Genomic DNA, 19,003 nt, shown 5'->3' on the forward strand with positions numbered 1-19,003 from the left:
CATCATGCGATAATTGAATCACTTTGTGCACATCTATTCACCAAAACCATTAATTTTTGTTGGCTTGAGATACGCAAAAAGAATGCAATGCAAATCTCTAGCCAATAATAACAACAACCAGCAAGCACAAAAGATCCAACGAGCTTACCCATAAACTTCACTGGATAGAGTGGATAAGAAGGTTTATCCAGTTAGCAAAGACCAACACACGGCGCAAGCAAAGCACGACATATATGTACACACATGCTTAACAAGTAGCATAAGGTCCCGATGCCTACTGCTCAAAACCATCTTCTTCGCCATCATCATTGAGCATTATTAGATCCTAGAAAAGACTTCTAATAACCCCCTTGGATATATGCGTTGAGGCGGTTCAGCTCCTCACGATGCTCGCTCACCACGGCTCGAACAACATCACCGATGGAGACCATGCCGATCATACCGTTGTTGTCAATCACAGGGATGTGCCGGATGCGGTTATCTATCAACAAAGAAGACCACAACACATTGATGTCACTTTGTATAGCCACTACTTATATGCAACTAATGGTATGTAGAACACAGCAAACCTGTCATAAGTTGCATTGCCCGCAGAACTTTGGTATCTGGTGTCACAGTGATCAATTTGTTCTGGTCATAAGAGGCCAATGAAGTTTTAGCACGACAGGAAAAATAAATGCAAGTGAAAGAAGTACTTCACTATTTGTTGATTTTAAGGAGAGCAGCGTTTGTACAACTCCACCATAGAGATTATTATTTGCTGCAAATTCTGCTCCTTATATGAATTATTCAGATCAGTATTGCATAATTTTGAATACCGGGGCAAAGGAAATGGACAATCTTATTTTAAACAAGCAGCATATTGCAACAATAGCAGCTCGAAGTTACCTCCTCAGTCATGATGTCTCCAACTTTAGTTGATTTGGACGATCTGCCCTGGACAATGATCTTCCGGAGATAATCTGAAAAATGAAAATCTTCATCCTTAGTGAATGTCCAAAATTGCACATCCACATGAAGATGATTGAGGAACAATTACTGTGAATAGCAGAATGATAATTATATTTGCCAGAACAAATCATTAGAAATGGTTCTCTAATTTTCCATTCATCTTTTTCAAAAAAAATTCTTGTCATCTAGCCTTGTGAGTCTCTAATTGAGTGACACAACCCAATGGCTCTGGTGGTACACTTGTGTGCCTCCACTTGAGTGTCCAAAAACAAGTTTGCCTTTGGCGAAACTGCCACTAGATTCTAGTGGTACTCCACCACAGCACTTTTAGGTCTGCATAAGGCTCTCAGCTTATTTCTCTAGAGAAGTAGATCTTCCACCAGCCACTAAATTAGACCACATTTTCTTCTCCTTTTTTGTGCCTGAACACAGGCATGTGCATGTGTGTACATTTGCGCATGCAAGAAAAGGCACATTAGTTCCGTGTGAATATATGTTTTTGTACAAGTAGCAATTCACCACTATCAAAATAGTGTGTCGAATAGTGACTACCTCTCTCAGTGACAATCCCAGCAATTGCCTTGTCTTCTCCAGGTTTCACCACCACTAAAGCACCAACATTGTGTTGTGTCATCTGAAAATGCTCAAAGCAAACAGGGCAATTTACATGAATAACAGCAGTAATGTGCATATGCTTGTAAATACCATATATGTCAGGTTTCACAACACAATCCCATGCCAAACAATTAACAATCAAATATTATGGTTAAGAAAAATCATACCGACTTCACAGCATCATAAACACTGTCATCAGTTGTGCACCACAGCCAGGAACCATCAGCACTCTTGCCTTTAGCTTTCATAATATCTCGGATGGTGGTGCTTTCAAATCCATGCTCTTCCAATCGAGCAGAAGAAACTGACTCAAAACGTGAAAACACAGTAGGTAGCGTGGCTGGGTTCATGACACGAATATGTTGGAGCATAGCATTTTTAATAACATTTCCATGCAATCGTAATGATCGGAGTGCTCCCTGCATTTCTCCTGGCAATTAATGGTGCAGTCATTAGACCATTTGATTATCCAACTCTAAAAGAAACAAGCATCTCATCTCAGAATCCACCATACTCATGCAGCTTAAAGGAAAGATACACGATGAAAGACTTGCTTCAACGATTAAAGAATGGAACAAGACATAAGGCATGGAATAACAAACCATTTCCTTTTGGATTGCATATTATCCTTTTAAAATAACATCCTTCACCGTCCACGAGACTAATAATAGAACTTCAGAACGAGACTAATACTAGAACTTCAGAAGAAAAGTCCACAACATGGAGCCTGATCTTTGAAAAAAGGCCAAGGTTAGCTTTTAAAAATCACATGTTTAATGCTGTTCTGAACCTTCCAACTATCTTGTCTAACTTGCTCCTGGAAAATCAGTTTCGGTCTATAGATTTACGAGCAGGCTAGCTTCAGGAAAGTCAATCTGTAACAGGCAGAGATATAGAGATGACACAGCGGTACATTGTGTCACTCTACCGGAAGCTTGCCAGTAACTTTTGCCAACAGAAGCTTACCATATTGCAACAATGCAGAAGCATGATGGCTTGCAAACATCCTCTTCGTTCAAAATATTTCTCATCTCCAACGAAGCCACAAAAGATCCAGCTCGAGAAGTTTCATGTGGCATGCATCTTAAATCTTACCATCCTGATGGTACTTGAACAACAGCATAAAGCTTGGAAGTGAGTCCACCTCAAAAAGACAAGACTAAGGTCTTTCAAACCCAGCCGCTAGTACTACACGATAGTTATATTTAGTTGATTTATTTGTAGCTTTTGAGATGAGTATTGCTTCCTAGATAACAAGCTTGTCATTTGTATGAGATTCTAGGCTATTTTTGTTCTGGAGATGTCTTGAAAGTCTCGACAGATTTTTAGGAACCATCAAAAAGCCCCTCAGATTTTTTAAACAACACGTCCTTGGCAAGGAACTTAGCACCGACAATTGCCGTAGACATCAACATGTGTCATAAACATTTTCAAAGCAAAATGCCAACCTTTGTACAGATCCAAGACTGAAATCACTGTAATAAACTGCCTTATGTAGCTTCTCCACCCTTATCAGCAAATGAAATCTCATCCACAACTTGTATTCCGCTCCTATGACTCGATTTTACGTTTCAATCAAAAGAGGACAAAGCAATACGCTCTCGATCCACACCACCTAATTGTTTTGATAAACGAGATCTCCATTTCTTTTGATCATTTGGTTCTACGTTTTGATCAAACAAGTGTTCAAATTTCTCCTTTCTTATTCCTCCTATTTTTTTATAAGAAAAAATAACAGAAAGAAAAAATATTATGAGACCCAAAAAAATCCGCACTTTTTCACGGTCTTAAACATACACTCTGCTACTCATTCGTATCATCTTGGGAGACATTCTCAGAAAACAAGGAGGCAAATATCTCACGCACAAAGTACAGGAGATCTGGACGGGATCAGATAAGGAGAGATCGGAATCTCCCACAAAAGCTAAAAGCTTTAAACGATAGGAAAGCCACCACGGACAAACAAAAACGGCTGGAAGAAAATTAGAGTGAAACGATGAAGAAATATCACGCTGCTGCTGCTGCAAATCGTGCATAAAGGATGAAAGAGTTGACCGAAGGAGAAGGCAGGCGGTCAGTCTACCCGAGGGGTCTCACCTCGAGAAGGAAGGCGGTCTCACTGAGCGATATGGACGGATCGATCGTGTGAGAGAGATAGAGAGTTGATAGCAGAGGAGTGGATAGGGGAGCGTCGGCGGCGGCAGGGCACACAAGGAAACCCTCATAAATGAAGTCGCCTTCCTGTCATAGCAACGTCGCTTTATGGGTGTCGTCATTAATCCGCATAAACAACCAAATGATACGTCAGTTGATAACTACGCATCTTTTCTTCCTAATCCGAACCAATGACTTGCAGGAAGCCCAATGACCCAACTATTTTAGTAATCTTCCACAATATTCCTAATAACATTATGACTAAATATTTGTTATATTTTTAGTATCTCTTTATTCATTATTAATTTTTTTACCATAACTAATTCTTTGATTATATTTCTGATACAATAAAATTATTTTGATCTTGATTGGGAATATCTCGACTACCAATTAGCATCTGACATCTTCCACTTGCCTACCACTGTAAATAACAGATAAAAAAAGATCGTTTGGATGATCGTTCAAGCTTGTCTCATCTCTATCGCTCATGCAAACAAAATATCAAAGGAGGAAGTTGTGATGGTTATAGGTTTGTCTCCTCTTTTGACTACGTATAAAAGCTATCCTCGATACTATGCCAAGGGCTTTCTTTCCAAAAAAAAAAAATTAATATCTAAAAAGGACCTTGGACTAACTTGAACGTTGGAAGGATCGGGTCAGAAAGCGTCTTCCGACATTGGTCTTAGTATAAGTAATGCTCAAGATGCTCAGCCCCCACCCCAGAGCCACTCAAGAACTACTTTAGAGTCATATTGGATGTTTCTGTGCCCTTAGGCTCGGACCACGTCGGGTCAACTCAAACATCAATAATAAATTCTCATAATATTTTAGCTCTAGAAGGAGGGTTTGTTGTCACAAAAACATCTACTCATTAACCCTCTCAACGAATACTCCAGCAAGGAGGCATTGCCTCTAATCCATAACACTTTTACTCAAGGGGTATAACCTCTGTCCTTCCTTCACGTGGATGCGTCTACTTAAGTGCAAACGCTGACATGATACTAACGTATGTTCAATGACCCAGGTCTCTCACCCTTGGGGACAAATTCAAACCACCTGTTTGTTCCAATCGAAGAATTCTTGAACCTCACCCATCAGGTGCAAACACTCACGGGCATGATGTAGGCTATCCCCCACTCTTGCGTTAGCTAGCCCAACAAGTAGCACCATCCTCTTAGCCATGATCGAAACCTTAACCACCGTTGCCTCCGGCACCTATCGAAGTCCCCTCAACTAACACAATACCAACCTTTCAAGATCCCTCGAGGTTCTTCGGGCCCATAACCAAAAGAGCACCCCGCTCCCCAGTGGTGGAGTTCAGCGCACTGTTATAGCACTACCCTGCCTCGCCCGAGTCTGAGACCCAATTGGTAGATTCAATGGATGACTCCTAAGTCCAACTATAAGAAATGGATCAAGCATGGACGAGATGCAACGAGAGCTCTAGTAGTCCAAGGGGAGAACCCACTCAATCCTACCTTGGGTTGCTCCCCATTCGCCTAGATCATTCAAGAAAAATCATTCCCGACTAACTTCCACCTTCTATCACTAGAAGCCTTTGATAATAACACCAACCCAATTGTGCATACTATCACCTTTCATGCCCAGGTGTCTCTCTCTGGCACCTTAGTCACTTTGATGTGTCATGTGTTCCCGATGACATTAAGGGGCCCAACACGAGAGTGGTACACTTATCTGAAACCACTCTCAATTGGCTCCTTCGCTCATCTTATAAGGAAATTTGAACTCTACTTCCTCAATAATATATGCCCAAGGCAATTGACGATGAAATTGCTTGGGCTTAAGTAAAGGAAGGAAGAGGCACTCTCTAACTTCATCGCTTAGTTCACCAATGAGATCCGATACATACAAGAGGCTCATCCATCACTCATGATTCAAGCTTTCATGATAGGGCTTAAGCCCTCTCACCTTTTCTGGTTATTGGTAGAGAGGTCATTGATGACTGTACTCAAAGTCTTCCAGAGAGCCAATCAATACATAGCCACTAAGGCGATGGTCTCAAGCAAGTACGAGGAGATGGAAAAGTTTGTGACATGAGCAACCACCATTGACTTTGGCCTAAAGATCGCATCGACGAGGAAAGCAAGAATGACCCAAGTCGCCTTGCTCGAGACCCGAGCTGACCCCCCTTAACATGATGAGAAAAGTCTAATAAAGTAAGGAAAATTTTGGGTTATACCCTAAGGAGCTAGGTTGAGACCTACATCGACCAACTACTCCTTATCCATCTTTAAGACTGTCTTAAAGGAAAAAAGAATATCCCTTAATCGAAGGGGTGCTATCAATATAGTGCACCGACCAAGTAAGGTTGAATCCTTAATCTTAGCTCAAACTCATGAGAAAGAAGTGCTCATTTTAGCCTTTATTGTTGAAAGGGGCACTGCTAACTTTGAAACACTTTCGAGTGGATAGGTAGTAGCCAATTTTTCCCTTGCACAAATGGAAATAGGTGAAAAAGAGGGTGCAGACTAGAGTAATGTCGGCACACCGACATTACCTGATAAACTCTATCAGAAGCATCATGAGTTGGGTGCCATTTGGGAGGATGATATCCTCCATCATTAAAAATAAGACACTATCACTGGGTGAAAATGAAGTTGAAGACCCGCCTCAAGGGTGTCACAAGACAAATAAAAGGACCCTTAGATAGGATCGGATGAGCGTTGACAAGGCCAGGGAACTTGTGGGTTGAACTCGACAGAGATACAATATATAGCCCTCAAGCGATCTAAGAGAGATGCACTTACTATTGAGTCATAGTCATGAGAACTTCTCATAGACTCCAAATCTTGAAGAACCATCGAGTTCATAGGAGAGGCCCCTTCCGATGAGGAGGACCCAACTTTCTTTGCCCTCGGCCTACTTGAAGATGAAGCATAAACCTTGATTGATTGACGGTTAAAGGATCGAAAAGAATTTGTACAAGAAGGGAGAGATATCCCGAGCCTAAGATTGAAGAGTAGAACTAATGCCGAGACGGAGGACTTAAAGACCCACTTGCCTTGTTGAGAACTGAGGTGAGAGAGAAGATGCTCCTAAGGAGTCCTAGGGGTGAGATTGAGAACTCTCGAGGATCTGAAGACTCTTAGCTCTAGAGACTCAGATGAAGGAATAAATCCCACCCCACGAGGGGAGGAGATTTATAAGGAGAAGATCGATCTCTCTCCTCATGCGATCAAGCCAAGTGTCTCTTCGAGGGCAAATCCAAAGAGGCCTACCACAACAAGAAGGTCTGAGATCTATCACGACATAAAGAGAACTCGAAACCTGCCACAATGGAATGAGAACTCGAGGCTTGCAATGGTAGAAAGATTTAAAAATCTGTTATGGCGGAAAGAAGATAAAACCGCTATAGTAGAGTCATAGGGTCAAACATGCCCAAGACGTATAAGTTGGGAGATCTGACTTATGTTAAGATAAATCCGCTAAGGTGAAAGTGCAAGGCCAAATATACATGAGGCATGTGAGTCGGGAAACCCAACCCGTATTAAGATAAATCCACTACGACGGAGGTGAAGGGCCAAAACATGCCCGAGGCATGTGTTAGGAAACTCGATCTGCATCAAGATAAACTAGTTACGGTGAAGGCACAAGACCAAATGTGCCCGAGGCATGTGAGTTGGGAAACTCGACCCACATCAAGATAAGTCCACTACGACAGAGGCATAAAGCCAAACGTGCCCAAGACGTGTGAGTCAAGAAACTCGACCCATGTCAAGATAAATCCATTACGGCGGAGGCATAGGGCCAAACATGCCCCCAAGGCATATGAGTCAAAAAACTTGACCTACATCAAGATAAATTCACTATGATAAAGGTGTGGGGCCAAACGTGCCCGAAGCATGTGAGTCGAGAAACCTGACCAATGTCAAAATAAATTCATTATGATGAAGACACAAGGCCAAACATGTTCGAGGCATGTGAGTCGAGAAACCTGACCCACATCAAAATAAATCTGTTATGGTAGAGGCATGTTAAACGAGAAACCTGGCTTGCATCAAGATAACTCCGCTATGGTAGAGATCTAGTGCTCAACATGCTCGAGGTGTGTGAATAAAAAAATCCAACCAATGCCAAGGTAAATTCGCTACGATGGAGGTGCAAGGCCAAACATGCTCAAGGCATGTGACTCGAGAAATTTAACACGCACCAAAATAAATCCACTGTAGCGTAGACGTAGGGCTCAACGTGCCCGAAGTGTGTGAGCTAGAAAATCCGACCCACACCATGATAAATCTACTATAGCGGAGACGTAAGGCCAAAGGTGCTCAATACACAAGTCTAAAAACCCAACCCATACTTATTGGCCTCTCCTTCGCGTGACGAAGAAACAAGTTGGCGATAGGCTTGCCAAGTGAATTGACCATCATACTCCGAACCCCTCTAACATGAGCCCCAAAAGATGCCTCAAGAAGAACAAATTATAGAGAACATTTTTATGGCCAATCACCATCCGACATCACATGAAGACTAGTGTGGAAGGAAAGGATCCTCGTCACTTCTACCTGCTTACCCCCATGGACAATAGTTTAAGAGAGATTATTCGGGTGCTCGTTTAGGCTTGTCTCCTCCCTATTGCCCACATGACAAAACATCAAAGGAGGAAGTTGTGGCAGTTGCAGGCTTGTCTCCTCCCTTGTCCGAATATAAGAGCTAACCATCGTCGCTATGCCGGGAGCTCTCTTTCCCAAAAAAAAAAAAAAATGGATACCCTAAACGTTAGAGGGATCAGGTTAGGAAGCATCTTCCGACATTAATCTTAGTACATGTGACGCTTAGGAAGCTCGACCCTCGCATCAGAGTTACTTAGGAACTAACTATGATCACATCAGAGCCACTCAAGAACCACCTCAGAGACACTCAAGAATTATCTTTGAGTCACGTTGAATGCTTTTGCACCCTCGAGCTCTGACCATGTTAAGTTGACTCATAGATCGACGCTAAATTTTTCTTACACGTCTAACTCGTTTTTCGAGTACAGTAAGTTAACGTACAAATAAGTCTTGAATTCATTCTACTGCATATAATATGACGATAAAAATAGAAAAGACAAAGGAAAAAAAGGAAAAGGACTCCATAAACAACATGGTTAACTCAATCAAAGACGCTGTCGACATAACAATAAGATCAGTCTTATCCTTGTACTTCTCTTGCAGGTGCTGCTGTATCTATCAGCTAACGCTGAGCAATCTCTGGATCCAATTCTCCTTGCTGTGCTTAACCCATGGCATACTTCAGCGTCCAGCTCCGAGCAGTGGACTCATATCTCATACGATCGTTCTTGCACAGATGAGCGATCTCAGGCACCAGCGGATCATCGGGGTTTGGATCCGTGAGCAAGGAGCATATGGACAGCAGCACCTGCACGCAGCGTTCATCAAGGAGGAGGAGGAGGAGGAGAAGTAGACTGCAGAGACGTACGCGTGAATCACCTTACCTTGGATATGGTCAAGGCTGGACTCCATTGATCTTTGAGTATGTCCAAGCAGATGTTGCCGTTGTTGTTGATGTTGGGATGGAAGACCTTGGTCCTGAATGCTACCTACTCGCAACACATCATGGTCATAAAGGAGAGTTGGACTTGGATCGAGTTAGTACTGAAACAACGGCGAGAGTAATTACCTTGGGAGGTTTGAAGGGATAGTCTGGTGGGAAGTGGATGTTGACAAGGAAGACGCCGCCAGCATATGGGCTATCGTTAGGCCCCATGATGGTGGCTTGCCAGTGGAACATGTCATCAGCCACAGGTCCTGAGCAAAAACCCATAAGCAACAACACAATGATCATGGCACTAGAAGCTGTGTTAGTTAACAGGAAGGAGGAGTAGCTGAGCCTGACGTGTGCACCTGCACTGCACGAAGTTGGTGGGTCTCTCTGCAAGTCCTTCAACTCCTTAATTATCCTCCTCGACGCCATTGATCATGCTGAGGAAGAAAGAAGAAGAACCTTGGAGTTCGGAACGGCGTTGAGTAGAGCTGACGACGGGGGAGGAGTTATATAGCCAAAGTAGTCCCTGGTGTTGGTGATGCTGTTTGTGGTAGTGTTGAAGGTGGGCTCTACGAATCGGATGCTTGAAAGCATTGAGAGCAGAAAGTAGGCACTAAGCATCGCCGAGAAGAAACAGCTGTATTGGGACGGGAAAGGAACGAGGGGATCTCTTTCTCTTTGGCTTTCCAATGGCCACATTTCAACCTCGAGGGATGCTTGCCGTGTTGGCCTTCGTCTCTATTCGACACTCGTAACCATCTATCTTCAATTTTATTCCCTGCAGTTTATCGAAGAAAAAGAAGAACTCAATCCTATTAACTCTGAATGCTTTTTGGGTACGCCTTGTGAAAGAATACAGACTGCTACAGGAAATTGCGGTAGCTAATTAGCTCACAACATGATTGACACAGACTGCTACACATCATAATTAGAAACATGTAAATGAAAACACCAACCAGAGAACGTCCACACCAAAAACATGGAGATTTACAGAGATCTAATTAAGCAATTGGATATAAGGAGAATAATGGTTTTGTGCAAGGAAAACTGATTTCAACAATTTCCGACACAACGTTATATCGTTATCTGAAGATACATGCTCTAACCAGTCGAACACATAATCAGAAAAGAAAGCGATCATCGCGAGATGGTTCCGTATTTTGTCACCTCTCCCGGTATACACGAAGCAGAAAACAACCTTAAGAAGATCGAGATTGAATACCAGCGGCACGTTTCTGTTCATCGGTTCAATGATCACAAGATGGAGCATCCCTTGTGTGCCTTATTCTTCTTTTTCTTCTGCATGGATGGTTGAAGTGCTGCCTTGATGGCTGCATCAAATACTGCCTTGATATTCTGCACATCATATTTTATATCAACATAGATAGCTAGCAATTACACAGCAATGACTCCAAAGATGAGAGCAGTGGAAATAACTTACTTGTTGGGTCTTTGAACTGCACTCAACATATGACGGAGCGTCAATAAGCTTCCTCAGCTCTTCACCCTTGTATAATAAGAAAAAGAACAAAGCAAGAATCATCATAAGCTACTTTTGCGCATGATGACCAACAAATAGAGACAGAGAAAGAGAGAGTACCTGAGCAGTGGTAATGGGAACAGCACCTGGGTGATCTATGAAAAACTGCTGATCATCTCGAAGATCTGCAAACAATTCCATGTATATTTAGTTGGAGCAAGTACAAATGTAAAGAACCAATCACGCAAGTACTAGGAAGTACACCAGGCTAGAAATGGCTCTCTATGCGAAGACTCAATATCGGAAAATTAACACACACCAGAATGGTTTTCAAAGTAAAACATGGTGAAAAGTTCTGAAAATTTTAGTCCTGATGCAATCAGAAAGCCCTTAAAAGCTAGCGTTTTGTGAGTCCTGAACTAAACTAGCATGCAACACTTCAAAAGTCCCGGTAGATCTGTTTTGGAGTGCTCCCTTACTCCTGGTCCTTCATAGCATTCCACACACCATCATGACAAAGCCACAAAAAATCAAATGTTTTCTAGGAATGTTAGCTTCCTGCTGAGCCTTCCAACAGCTAAGAAATGTACAAGGAGTCCTGGAGTTCCTAACTGCAAACATAATTAACCTCTAAACTTGATGACATCAACGCAAAAGGTGTATACTGTTCTTCGACCATTGAAGGAAAAAAAGAGCACAGTTACTATGCTAATCAGCCTTTGCAATCAAGCAGCTTAGCTGTATGTAATTGCATACTGTTCTTCAACCATTGAAGGAAAAAAAAGAGCACAGTTTGTGTCCAAAATGATTTTTCAAATTTCAACTGCCATCCATGCAGGCTAAGAAACTTGTGAAATCTCTTAACAAAGAAATATCTCAAAAAGCTTCCATGTTGATTACTAATGATCCTCAATTCAAAGTTATGAAGCTGTTCTAACTCAACATGCAAAATCCATCAGGCTTAGGGCCCAAATCAGGAACAGCTTCTTTGAACTCCATAAGTGAGAAACTGCTTTCTAACCTCAAAAGAATATCAAGAATCACAAGAATGATATCGTCCCAGTTCTCACAAAACCCAGTTGTCATGAGGAGAAAACAGTTCGAGATGGAGTTCTCCAAAGGCTTTCTCAATTTCAGCATGATCATTCAATATTTGTCATGCAAGTTCAGATTAGAATTGTTCTTTCTGCATCTTCCATTAGATATAGCATAAAAGGTCTAGTATTCTAATCTCTGAACCATGGACCCCCAAGCACATCCTGGTAACCAGTTTAATCCTTCAAACTTCACCTTGTGATTAAATCTTCAAACTCACATGAAGTTATCCCAGAATCCAATTTCCTTCCATTTACCAGTTTTAATATCCTATTCAATTCTGCTCATTTTGCATGTGTACTACCAAATTCAGATAATCAAAATTAGGAATCCAATTTCTAAATCCATAATATACCTGTATAAATTTCACTTTAGAGGATTAATCAGGGTTATCCTATCATAATAAGGCTTGGTTTTGGGCTTAACTAGAGCATTAATTCCATTTTTTCTTGAAATATTAATAGCTATGACTAATTGGTTTTGACTAAGTTGGAGATGTAATTGACAGTTGAAGAAACATGAAATTAAGGGTTGACTTTTGGTTTTTCCAATTAATCAACCAAAAGACCCCAAATAGTTTTAAGGTCAAAACCACCACATTGTTTATGTTGGAATGAGAGATTCAGATGAAGCCTGGAATAATTTACAGATTGTAGGTCGAACTTTAGCTCTGTTCAGCTTTATATCTACCTATATAATAATTCATCCACAATAATCCTAATTTGGAATCCATTCAATGGAAACAAGAAGTCAACATGAACCTAAACAATGAAAGAAAAGTATTTGATCAGAGTTTTTAGACCTATTCTCAGTTCAATCAACTGTGTAGCTTATGACTTAGCAAGACACTATAATATCATTTAAAAATTAGCTTAAATAACTAAAACACCAGGATGAAGAATTAAAAACGCCTATCATGTACCATGAAACAAATCTAGTATCAAACCCTCAATGTTAACCAAAATTTTCATGTTCAAAGCATTATGGTTTGGATTCTTGAGCATGAAGTTACTATTGTATCTATTTTTGTTAGTTTGAAAATATCTGGCATATAGAGATTAACAAAGAAGTAGATTAGTGATTCAAGGGTTGAGGGCCAATTATGGAATAGGAGATATGGTGGTGGCGATTGGGCATGACAAAGACATGGTAATTGTTGGTTCCTGAGTGTCATTGACCATAGAGTCAACACGGCCTGGTTTAGTCCCGAAAGCGCGGACCTATCCCAGTAGCCCAAACGGATCGCTTGGGTGACAAGTGGACTCATGAGGCTTTACTGGCTCGCGGCGACCAATCCACGGTTATTTCGAGATGCGGTTCGCTTACTAAATGAAGTTTAGAGTCATCTCGAGGTGCGCCTTGACCTTGTCTAGTGATGCTCCACGCCACCCCGGGGTGCTCCTTAGACACGTCGGGACCTCTACATAATTGGTCAACGTTAAGAGATTTCCCGACCCGACCCCTCCGACGCTTAAGTCAGTAGAAAAAGTGGAGAAGATTTAGCAGAGCTCAGGAGAGTTTAGGTTGAGTCCCCCCTCGTCTAGTTTCGGGGGCTGGCTTTTTTACCTGATTTATCGATAGAGGGTGACCGGTTGTTTGTCCCCCTTTCAGCTTCTCATACCATTAAGGGTTCATTTATGTTGACGGCTAGTGAACACGTGTTCCCATTGATTATGTTCGGGAAGGATAGTTGGAGGCATGTCGTTTGTTAGGGTAGGGTCATGCCTGAAACGTATAGGAGATGGGGATTGGCGTCAAGTGCCCGAAGAGTCGGGCCACGTCATTGATGCGACCTCTTCCGAAATTATGGCCATGAGTGACGGATCGCTTGCGACCAACGACGCAATCGAGGGGAAGTTTAGAGGACGAGTTTGGTCACTGTGTACCGATGGTTGACTTGTGCGACTTCTTCGAGGATCATGTTCCGGTTGGGTGACCGCGTGAGGCGACGATGCGAGCTCTTGTGTGCGTGTCGATTCCAAGTGATGGCCCACGAATGGCCGGTCTAGCACTGGAATGCCTATGCCATTGCTTTCCCTCTCATGCTTCATTGGCCTTTTTCCGTGGGTCAAGACAGGTGGAGGCTGGTGGACCATTTCCGTGAGTTGCTCATGCCTTTGCTTAGGTGGCTTCTTTAGCCCAAGTGGCAGGGTGAGTTGGCAGCACTGTTATTTTTCCTATCAGTAATGAAAGGCAGCGCCACAGCAGCAAAAACTTTCCCATATTAATATGATAAACTATTATTCTATTTTTCAGGACTAATATCCCATTTTGTTTTGACAAATGAACTCACAACTAGAAACATTTTGAATTTCCAATCTACACAAATAACACCATATATTGACTAGATGAACATACATGAGAAAATAATATGGTTATGCAATATAAAAATCACAAACAAATTAATACATTGGGGAAGAGTATTACCGAGCTTTGTTCCAACAAGAATTTGAGGCACACCAGGCGCATAATGCTTTAGTTCAGGAATCCACTGATGAGTTAAATAGAAAAATAAAATAGATGAGGAAAAGCAAAAGAATGAATAAAATTTGGCATGATATTAACAAAGATTCAAACAAAAAAAGAACTAATATTGATTTCTCACCTTCTTGGTCACATTCTCATAGCTAGCTTTACTTATAAGAGAGAATGCGAGCAGAAAAACATCTGCACCTCGGTAGCTCAATGGTCTTAATCTATTGTAATCTTCCTGGCCTGTTCCACTAAAACCCAATATTAGGTCGGATCCACCAAAACTTTAGACTAGAGGAAACAGCCAATGCAACAAAATAAATGTAGCAGAATAGATGATGAGGCTGGAAGAAAGAAAAGGTTGAGATACCTGCAGTATCCCACAAGCCTAAGTTAACTGTGCTACCATCAACCACAACATTTGCACTGAAATTGTCAAAAACAGTTGGAACATAATCCTGCATGCAAGGGGAAAAAATTTATATGTTTGCACAAGATGGCCACTGAAGTTATTCATTAATCGGAATCATATAAAATCCAAAATTGACCAAGTTAAACGGAAGCCATGTCTTCCAAAGGAGACAACTAATGGGACTCCAAAATGAATAATATTCCTTCAGAAGAGATCCTACTTCTCAGAAATTGAGAAATGCTCGATGTGGCTAAAATTTCGATTTCCGAAATCTTGGGAGAAGAGGGATAAAGTCTAGTGGCTAAAAAATGAAGCATGTCATGATATTGATTTGGATCATTTTGGATTCAAAGAATTTGGCAATGATGAAGATGATACGGATGGAAAGTGGATTACATTAATGTGCAGGTCTATGTTTGTATATACTCACTGTATGTGTATATGTATCTTGAATCAAACATAAGATACTTGTCAGAAAATAAGATTCAGGAAAGGTAAGCAATCTTTTATTTGATCTAGCCCCGTCAAATTGCATTTCATTCATTTGAATGAAAAGGAGAAAAGATTTGAACTCTGTGCAGCAGGCTTATACAAAATTCCTGCTACTGAAGAAACAAAGAATATTTCATTCCAATATTTGCTACACTCAGTTAAAATAAATTTAATGCATTACTCATTAAGTTCTTTGCATACTTGCAACAAAATAAAATCAAGGAACCTAATTAGATATTTTAGTTAGAATATACTTTTCTATATCTGTATTCCACCATTTTTAACAAAATGAGATGAAAGTAAGGGAGACTTCTTAAGTTAAAAACCACATTCCTATAATCCTTCCTCAAAATCTAAAATAAAAGTAAAATCAAAAGTTTCCTTTTCGTTTTTCTTTTTAGTCAGACATTTGGTGCCATTAGCCAACTAAATACAAAATGAAAGCCAACATTGCCTCAGATCAACCAAACAAACCATGAAAACAACAAGTGGGCAGAAAAGGAAGCGTTTTTCCATCTACATTCCCTTGAACAACCTCAAAAAGAAAAGATTTCCCAATTCCGCTCCTTTCCCTGTGCCTATTTCCCGAAAATCAAACCAAAAACGAAACAAAGCCCCCTCCTCTTTCCTAATTATAGAGGAAAACCATAAATTCGTTTTGCCTTTCTGTGTGTGTGCGTGTTTGTCATCACCTACCGTGGGGAAAGTATTGCTGGTGTAGGAAATAAGCATGCAGGTCTTGCCGACGGCCCCGTCGCCCACCGTGACGCACTTTATAAACCTCGACGCGCTCATCTCCTCCACCGACCCCCTCGCCCTTCAGCCTCCGACGCTCCACGTCGGCCGAAGGCCTTACGCCGAGAACAACCGGCGAACCTCTGCGTACCTCCGTCACAAGACAGAGAGCGAGTCCGACAAACCCTAAATACAGAGTATATCCACTAATAAAATGATCTCTTCTTTTTGCCTTTGTTTCCTGTTTTTCCCTCATCAACTTTTCATTTTCTCTTATGAGAGAGAGAGAGAGAGAGAGAGAGAGAGAGAGAGAATGCAGGTTTGGGTTTGATTGAGTTGTGCGAGAGGAAGAGTTGGAGAAGGGAGGAAGAGGGAGCCGCGAAATGGTGCGGTTGACGCGGTCGTAGAGAGATGGAAAACCGCTGTATATATATATATATATATATATATATATATATATATATATGTATGTATGTATGTATGTATGTATATGTATGTATATACATACATATATATATATGTATATATGTATGTATGTATATGTATATGTATATGTATATACATACATATACACATATATAATAAATTAGTGGCTCGCTCTCGCAAAGCAGAGTTAAATTAGCAATTAAAGAGCAACGGAGGGAAAAGAGATGTAAGCAAGGCGAGTCTGCTGCGGCCGCCCGTCCGCCGGGCCCCGCCTGGTGTCGCACCGGCGGTACAGCTCACAGAGAAGTCGAGCTTCATGAGGCTCGTCTCCGACGACAATTGGTTGGGCAGGCAGTTGTTGGAGAGGTCGAGCGTGGTGAGGCTCGGCATCTTCAGTATCTCCGGCGGGATCTCACCCCAGAACCTGTTTGATGAAAGTTTGAGCGTGTTCAGGATCGGCAGTGCCGTGATCTGCACCGGTATCTCACCCGTCAACCTGTTCCGACTGAGATCTAACGAGACGAGCGATGCGCAGTGGGCAAGATCGATGGGGAACTCGCCGGTCAGCTCGTTCCCACTCAAGTTGATCATGGACAGTGCCTTGAGACGACCGATCTCCGGTGGGATCTCGCCGAACATCCTGTTCATGTTGAGTTCAAGTCTTTCGAGCGCGGAAAGGTTGCTAATCGCCGGCGAGATTGAGCCGGTTATCGAGTTGTTGGAGAGGATGAGCAAGCGGAGTTTGTCTCCCGCGATCACCGTCGGCAATTCACCGGAGAGGTTGTTGTCGTTGAGCTCGAGCATGTCGTTGGAGGGCAGATCGAAGAGCCCGGCGGGGATCGACCCATTCAAGGAATTCTTACCGAGTCGGACCCGAGTCAGCGACTTGCAGCCGCCGAGCTTCTCGGGAATCGGCCCGACGAGGCCGTTGTCCATCAGAACCAACATCTCGAGCCTTCCGCCGGCGCAGAGATCGGGCGGAATCGTCCCGGTTATCCGATTCGACGCCACGTCCAGCGTCACCAGCCGGCCGTTCATGCCGATAGATTCAGGGAGCTCGCTGCTGAAGTTGTTCTGCCATAACTTGAGTTCCACGAGACTCGGTAGCTCCCCGATGAACGGTGGAATGATACCTCGTAGATGGTTCATGAAAAGGTTCAATAGCTTGAGCTCCTTCAGCTCCGCGAAGCTCTCCGGTATCTCGCCCGTCAACTCGTTGTTGGAGAAGTCGAGGAACTCCAACTGGCTGAGTCCGCCGAGTTCTGGCGGTATAGAGCCATTGAGCCGGTTGAACTGGAGAAATAAGCTGTCGAGACGCTTCAACTGGCCGAGACTCGCGGGTAATGTGCCGGAGAGGCCGCATCCAGCCATGTCGAGTCGAACCAACGACGACAGCCTCCCAAACTCCCGGGGTATCCCGCCTTCGTACACGTTGTAGTACCCGATGTACATCTCCTTGAGCTTGGAGAGCCGACTGAGGCTGGGCGGGACGCGCCCGGTGAGGGAGTTGCCGTTGAGGCCGAGGTATTCGAGGTTTGGGATGTCAGAGTACGCCTCCGGAATCACCCCGGAGAAGAAGTTTCCACCGAGGTGGAGGTACCGGAGCAGCGGGGCGGCCGCCAAGCCCAACGGGAGCGGGCCGGAGATGTTGTTGTTGTAGGCGTCGATGACATCCAGCGCCGGGAACCCTCCTGGTTCTACCTTGGGGAACTCGCCAGAGAAGTGGTTGTTGGAGATGTTGAGCAAGCGGAGTGAAGGGAGGCCGGCCAGCTCGACGGGGAGGGAGCCGCCGAGGCCGGCGCAGGAGACTGTGAGGTTGACAAGGTGGCGGAGGAGGCCGATCTCGGGCGGGAGACTGCCGTTGAGGTGGACGAAGGAGACGTTAAGGGCGACTACGTGGGAGTCCTCGTCGCAGGTGACGCCGGAAAAGGAGCAGTGGTCAGGGGACGCGGCGGCCCAGTCGCCAAGCCCAGAGCCGCCGGGTCCCACCAAAGCGGCCTTCAGCTTCACTAGAGCACCGTGATCGCCATCACCATCTGAATCAGCTAAGAACAGAGGGCTAAGGACAAGCAGGAGGCCGAGGCACCTCATCATTCTGCTTCTTTCTCTCTCTAAACTGGATCGTACGACAGAAGGCGAGGGGAGACATATACCAGGTGAAGTGGAACAACGCATCAGCATCCGACGCGGATGAGAAGAGAGAACAAAGCAGCAGACTGAGGTATGCCTTCGTTCTTGTTCTACACTCTTTACTGTATCTATCTGCATCAGATGATACGAGTAGAAACAATGCATTAGCATGGATTATGCCAGAGAGTGAGTGGGAATCCATGACTTCTCCTCATAAACACTGGAATGTTTCTCCTCTCTATAACGAGAATCCAGTTCTCAAGGTGGAGGGCGGGATTCGATCCAGTTGTGATGGAAAACATGCAATTGTGGGTGTGGAATAATCGACAAAGTAATGCTGCAAGCATCTCTCTTCACCCATCGCTTTAATATGGGATGCTTAGTAAAGCGATGGGTGAAGAGAGATGCTTACAGCATTACTTAGTCATCTCTAACCTAAAAAGCTGACATTTTCCTATACCAAACTCTATAATAAAATGGTCAAAATGATTTATCCAAATTATATTGACACACAGAGTATTAAAAAAAAGTCT

General features: G+C 43.1%; 4 protein-coding genes across 6 annotated transcripts; all 4 read right to left on the reverse strand.

Moving 5' to 3' along the window:
* Positions 1-144: 144 nt before the first annotated feature.
* On the reverse strand, positions 145-3,820 carry LOC135632422 (CBS domain-containing protein CBSX3, mitochondrial-like). Of its 2 annotated transcripts, none has more exons than XM_065140990.1 (6): positions 3,664-3,820; positions 1,734-1,996; positions 1,504-1,585; positions 889-962; positions 570-630; positions 145-481 (listed from the first exon to the last, which is right to left on the reverse strand). In XM_065140990.1, exons 2-6 carry the CDS (start codon positions 1,989-1,991, stop codon positions 339-341), a joined length of 618 nt encoding a protein of 205 aa, XP_064997062.1. In that variant the 5' UTR covers positions 1,992-1,996; positions 3,664-3,820; the 3' UTR covers positions 145-338. The 2 variants fall into 2 exon arrangements, with proteins under 2 accessions (XP_064997062.1, XP_064997067.1); XM_065140995.1 differs by having other exon boundaries at positions 3,650-3,759.
* Positions 3,821-8,726: 4,906 nt separating this feature from the next.
* On the reverse strand, positions 8,727-9,745 carry LOC135632434 (ubiquitin-conjugating enzyme E2-17 kDa-like). Its single transcript, XM_065141013.1, has 4 exons — positions 9,588-9,745; positions 9,364-9,491; positions 9,179-9,283; positions 8,727-9,102 (listed from the first exon to the last, which is right to left on the reverse strand). Exons 1-4 carry the CDS (start codon positions 9,655-9,657, stop codon positions 8,959-8,961), a joined length of 447 nt encoding a protein of 148 aa, XP_064997085.1. The 5' UTR covers positions 9,658-9,745; the 3' UTR covers positions 8,727-8,958.
* Positions 9,746-9,872: 127 nt separating this feature from the next.
* Positions 9,873-16,306, reverse strand: LOC103978720 (rac-like GTP-binding protein 5). 2 transcript variants are annotated; one of them, XM_065141005.1, is made up of 8 exons: positions 15,876-16,306; positions 14,646-14,733; positions 14,409-14,518; positions 14,231-14,294; positions 10,829-10,893; positions 10,670-10,735; positions 10,451-10,584; positions 9,873-10,006 (listed from the first exon to the last, which is right to left on the reverse strand). In XM_065141005.1, the coding sequence occupies exons 1-7, from the start codon at positions 15,972-15,974 to the stop codon at positions 10,483-10,485; spliced, it is 594 nt and encodes a 197-aa protein (XP_064997077.1). In that variant the 5' UTR covers positions 15,975-16,306; the 3' UTR covers positions 9,873-10,006; positions 10,451-10,482. The 2 variants fall into 2 exon arrangements, with proteins under 2 accessions (XP_064997077.1, XP_009392892.1); XM_009394617.3 differs by lacking the exon at positions 9,873-10,006 and having other exon boundaries at positions 10,215-10,584.
* A 226-nt stretch (positions 16,307-16,532) lies between these two features.
* LOC135638978 (leucine-rich repeat receptor-like kinase protein FLORAL ORGAN NUMBER1) lies at positions 16,533-18,431 on the reverse strand. Its single transcript, XM_065152625.1, has one exon. The coding sequence runs from the start codon at positions 18,429-18,431 to the stop codon at positions 16,533-16,535; it is 1,899 nt and encodes a 632-aa protein (XP_065008697.1).
* Between the last annotated feature and the right edge of the window lie 572 nt (positions 18,432-19,003).

The sequence above is a fragment of the Musa acuminata genome, chromosome BXJ1-3 (assembly GCF_036884655.1).
Source record: "Musa acuminata AAA Group cultivar baxijiao chromosome BXJ1-3, Cavendish_Baxijiao_AAA, whole genome shotgun sequence".
In the NCBI taxonomy this organism is placed as follows: Eukaryota; Viridiplantae; Streptophyta; class Magnoliopsida; order Zingiberales; family Musaceae; genus Musa; species Musa acuminata.

What these genes read in the sequence shown, in the direction of transcription:
- LOC135632422 (XM_065140990.1), bottom strand. Translation starts at nt 1,991, where the DNA reads ATGCAGGGAGCACTCCGATCATTACGATTGCATGGAAATGTTATTAAA. An exon ending in GAGACATCATGACTGAGGAG is followed by an intron (nt 631 to 888) that starts GTAACTTCGAGC and finishes TCTTATGACCAG; the next exon opens with AACAAATTGATCACTGTGAC. An exon ending in GGCAATGCAACTTATGACAG is followed by an intron (nt 482 to 569) that starts GTTTGCTGTGTT and finishes CTTTGTTGATAG; the next exon opens with ATAACCGCATCCGGCACATC.
- LOC135632434 (XM_065141013.1), bottom strand. Translation starts at nt 9,657, where the DNA reads ATGGCGTCGAGGAGGATAATTAAGGAGTTGAAGGACTTGCAGAGAGAC. An exon ending in ACCAACTTCGTGCAGTGCAG is followed by an intron (nt 9,492 to 9,587) that starts GTGCACACGTCA and finishes GTTTTTGCTCAG; the next exon opens with GACCTGTGGCTGATGACATG. An exon ending in CAGCCTTGACCATATCCAAG is followed by an intron (nt 9,103 to 9,178) that starts GTAAGGTGATTC and finishes CGCTGCGTGCAG; the next exon opens with GTGCTGCTGTCCATATGCTC.
- LOC103978720 (XM_065141005.1), bottom strand. Translation starts at nt 15,974, where the DNA reads ATGAGCGCGTCGAGGTTTATAAAGTGCGTCACGGTGGGCGACGGGGCC. An exon ending in TCTTGTTGGAACAAAGCTCG is followed by an intron (nt 10,894 to 14,230) that starts GTAATACTCTTC and finishes AATTGTTTGCAG; the next exon opens with ATCTTCGAGATGATCAGCAG. An exon ending in TTCCCATTACCACTGCTCAG is followed by an intron (nt 10,736 to 10,828) that starts GTACTCTCTCTT and finishes TTATTATACAAG; the next exon opens with GGTGAAGAGCTGAGGAAGCT.
- LOC135638978 (XM_065152625.1), bottom strand. Translation starts at nt 18,431, where the DNA reads ATGAGGTGCCTCGGCCTCCTGCTTGTCCTTAGCCCTCTGTTCTTAGCT.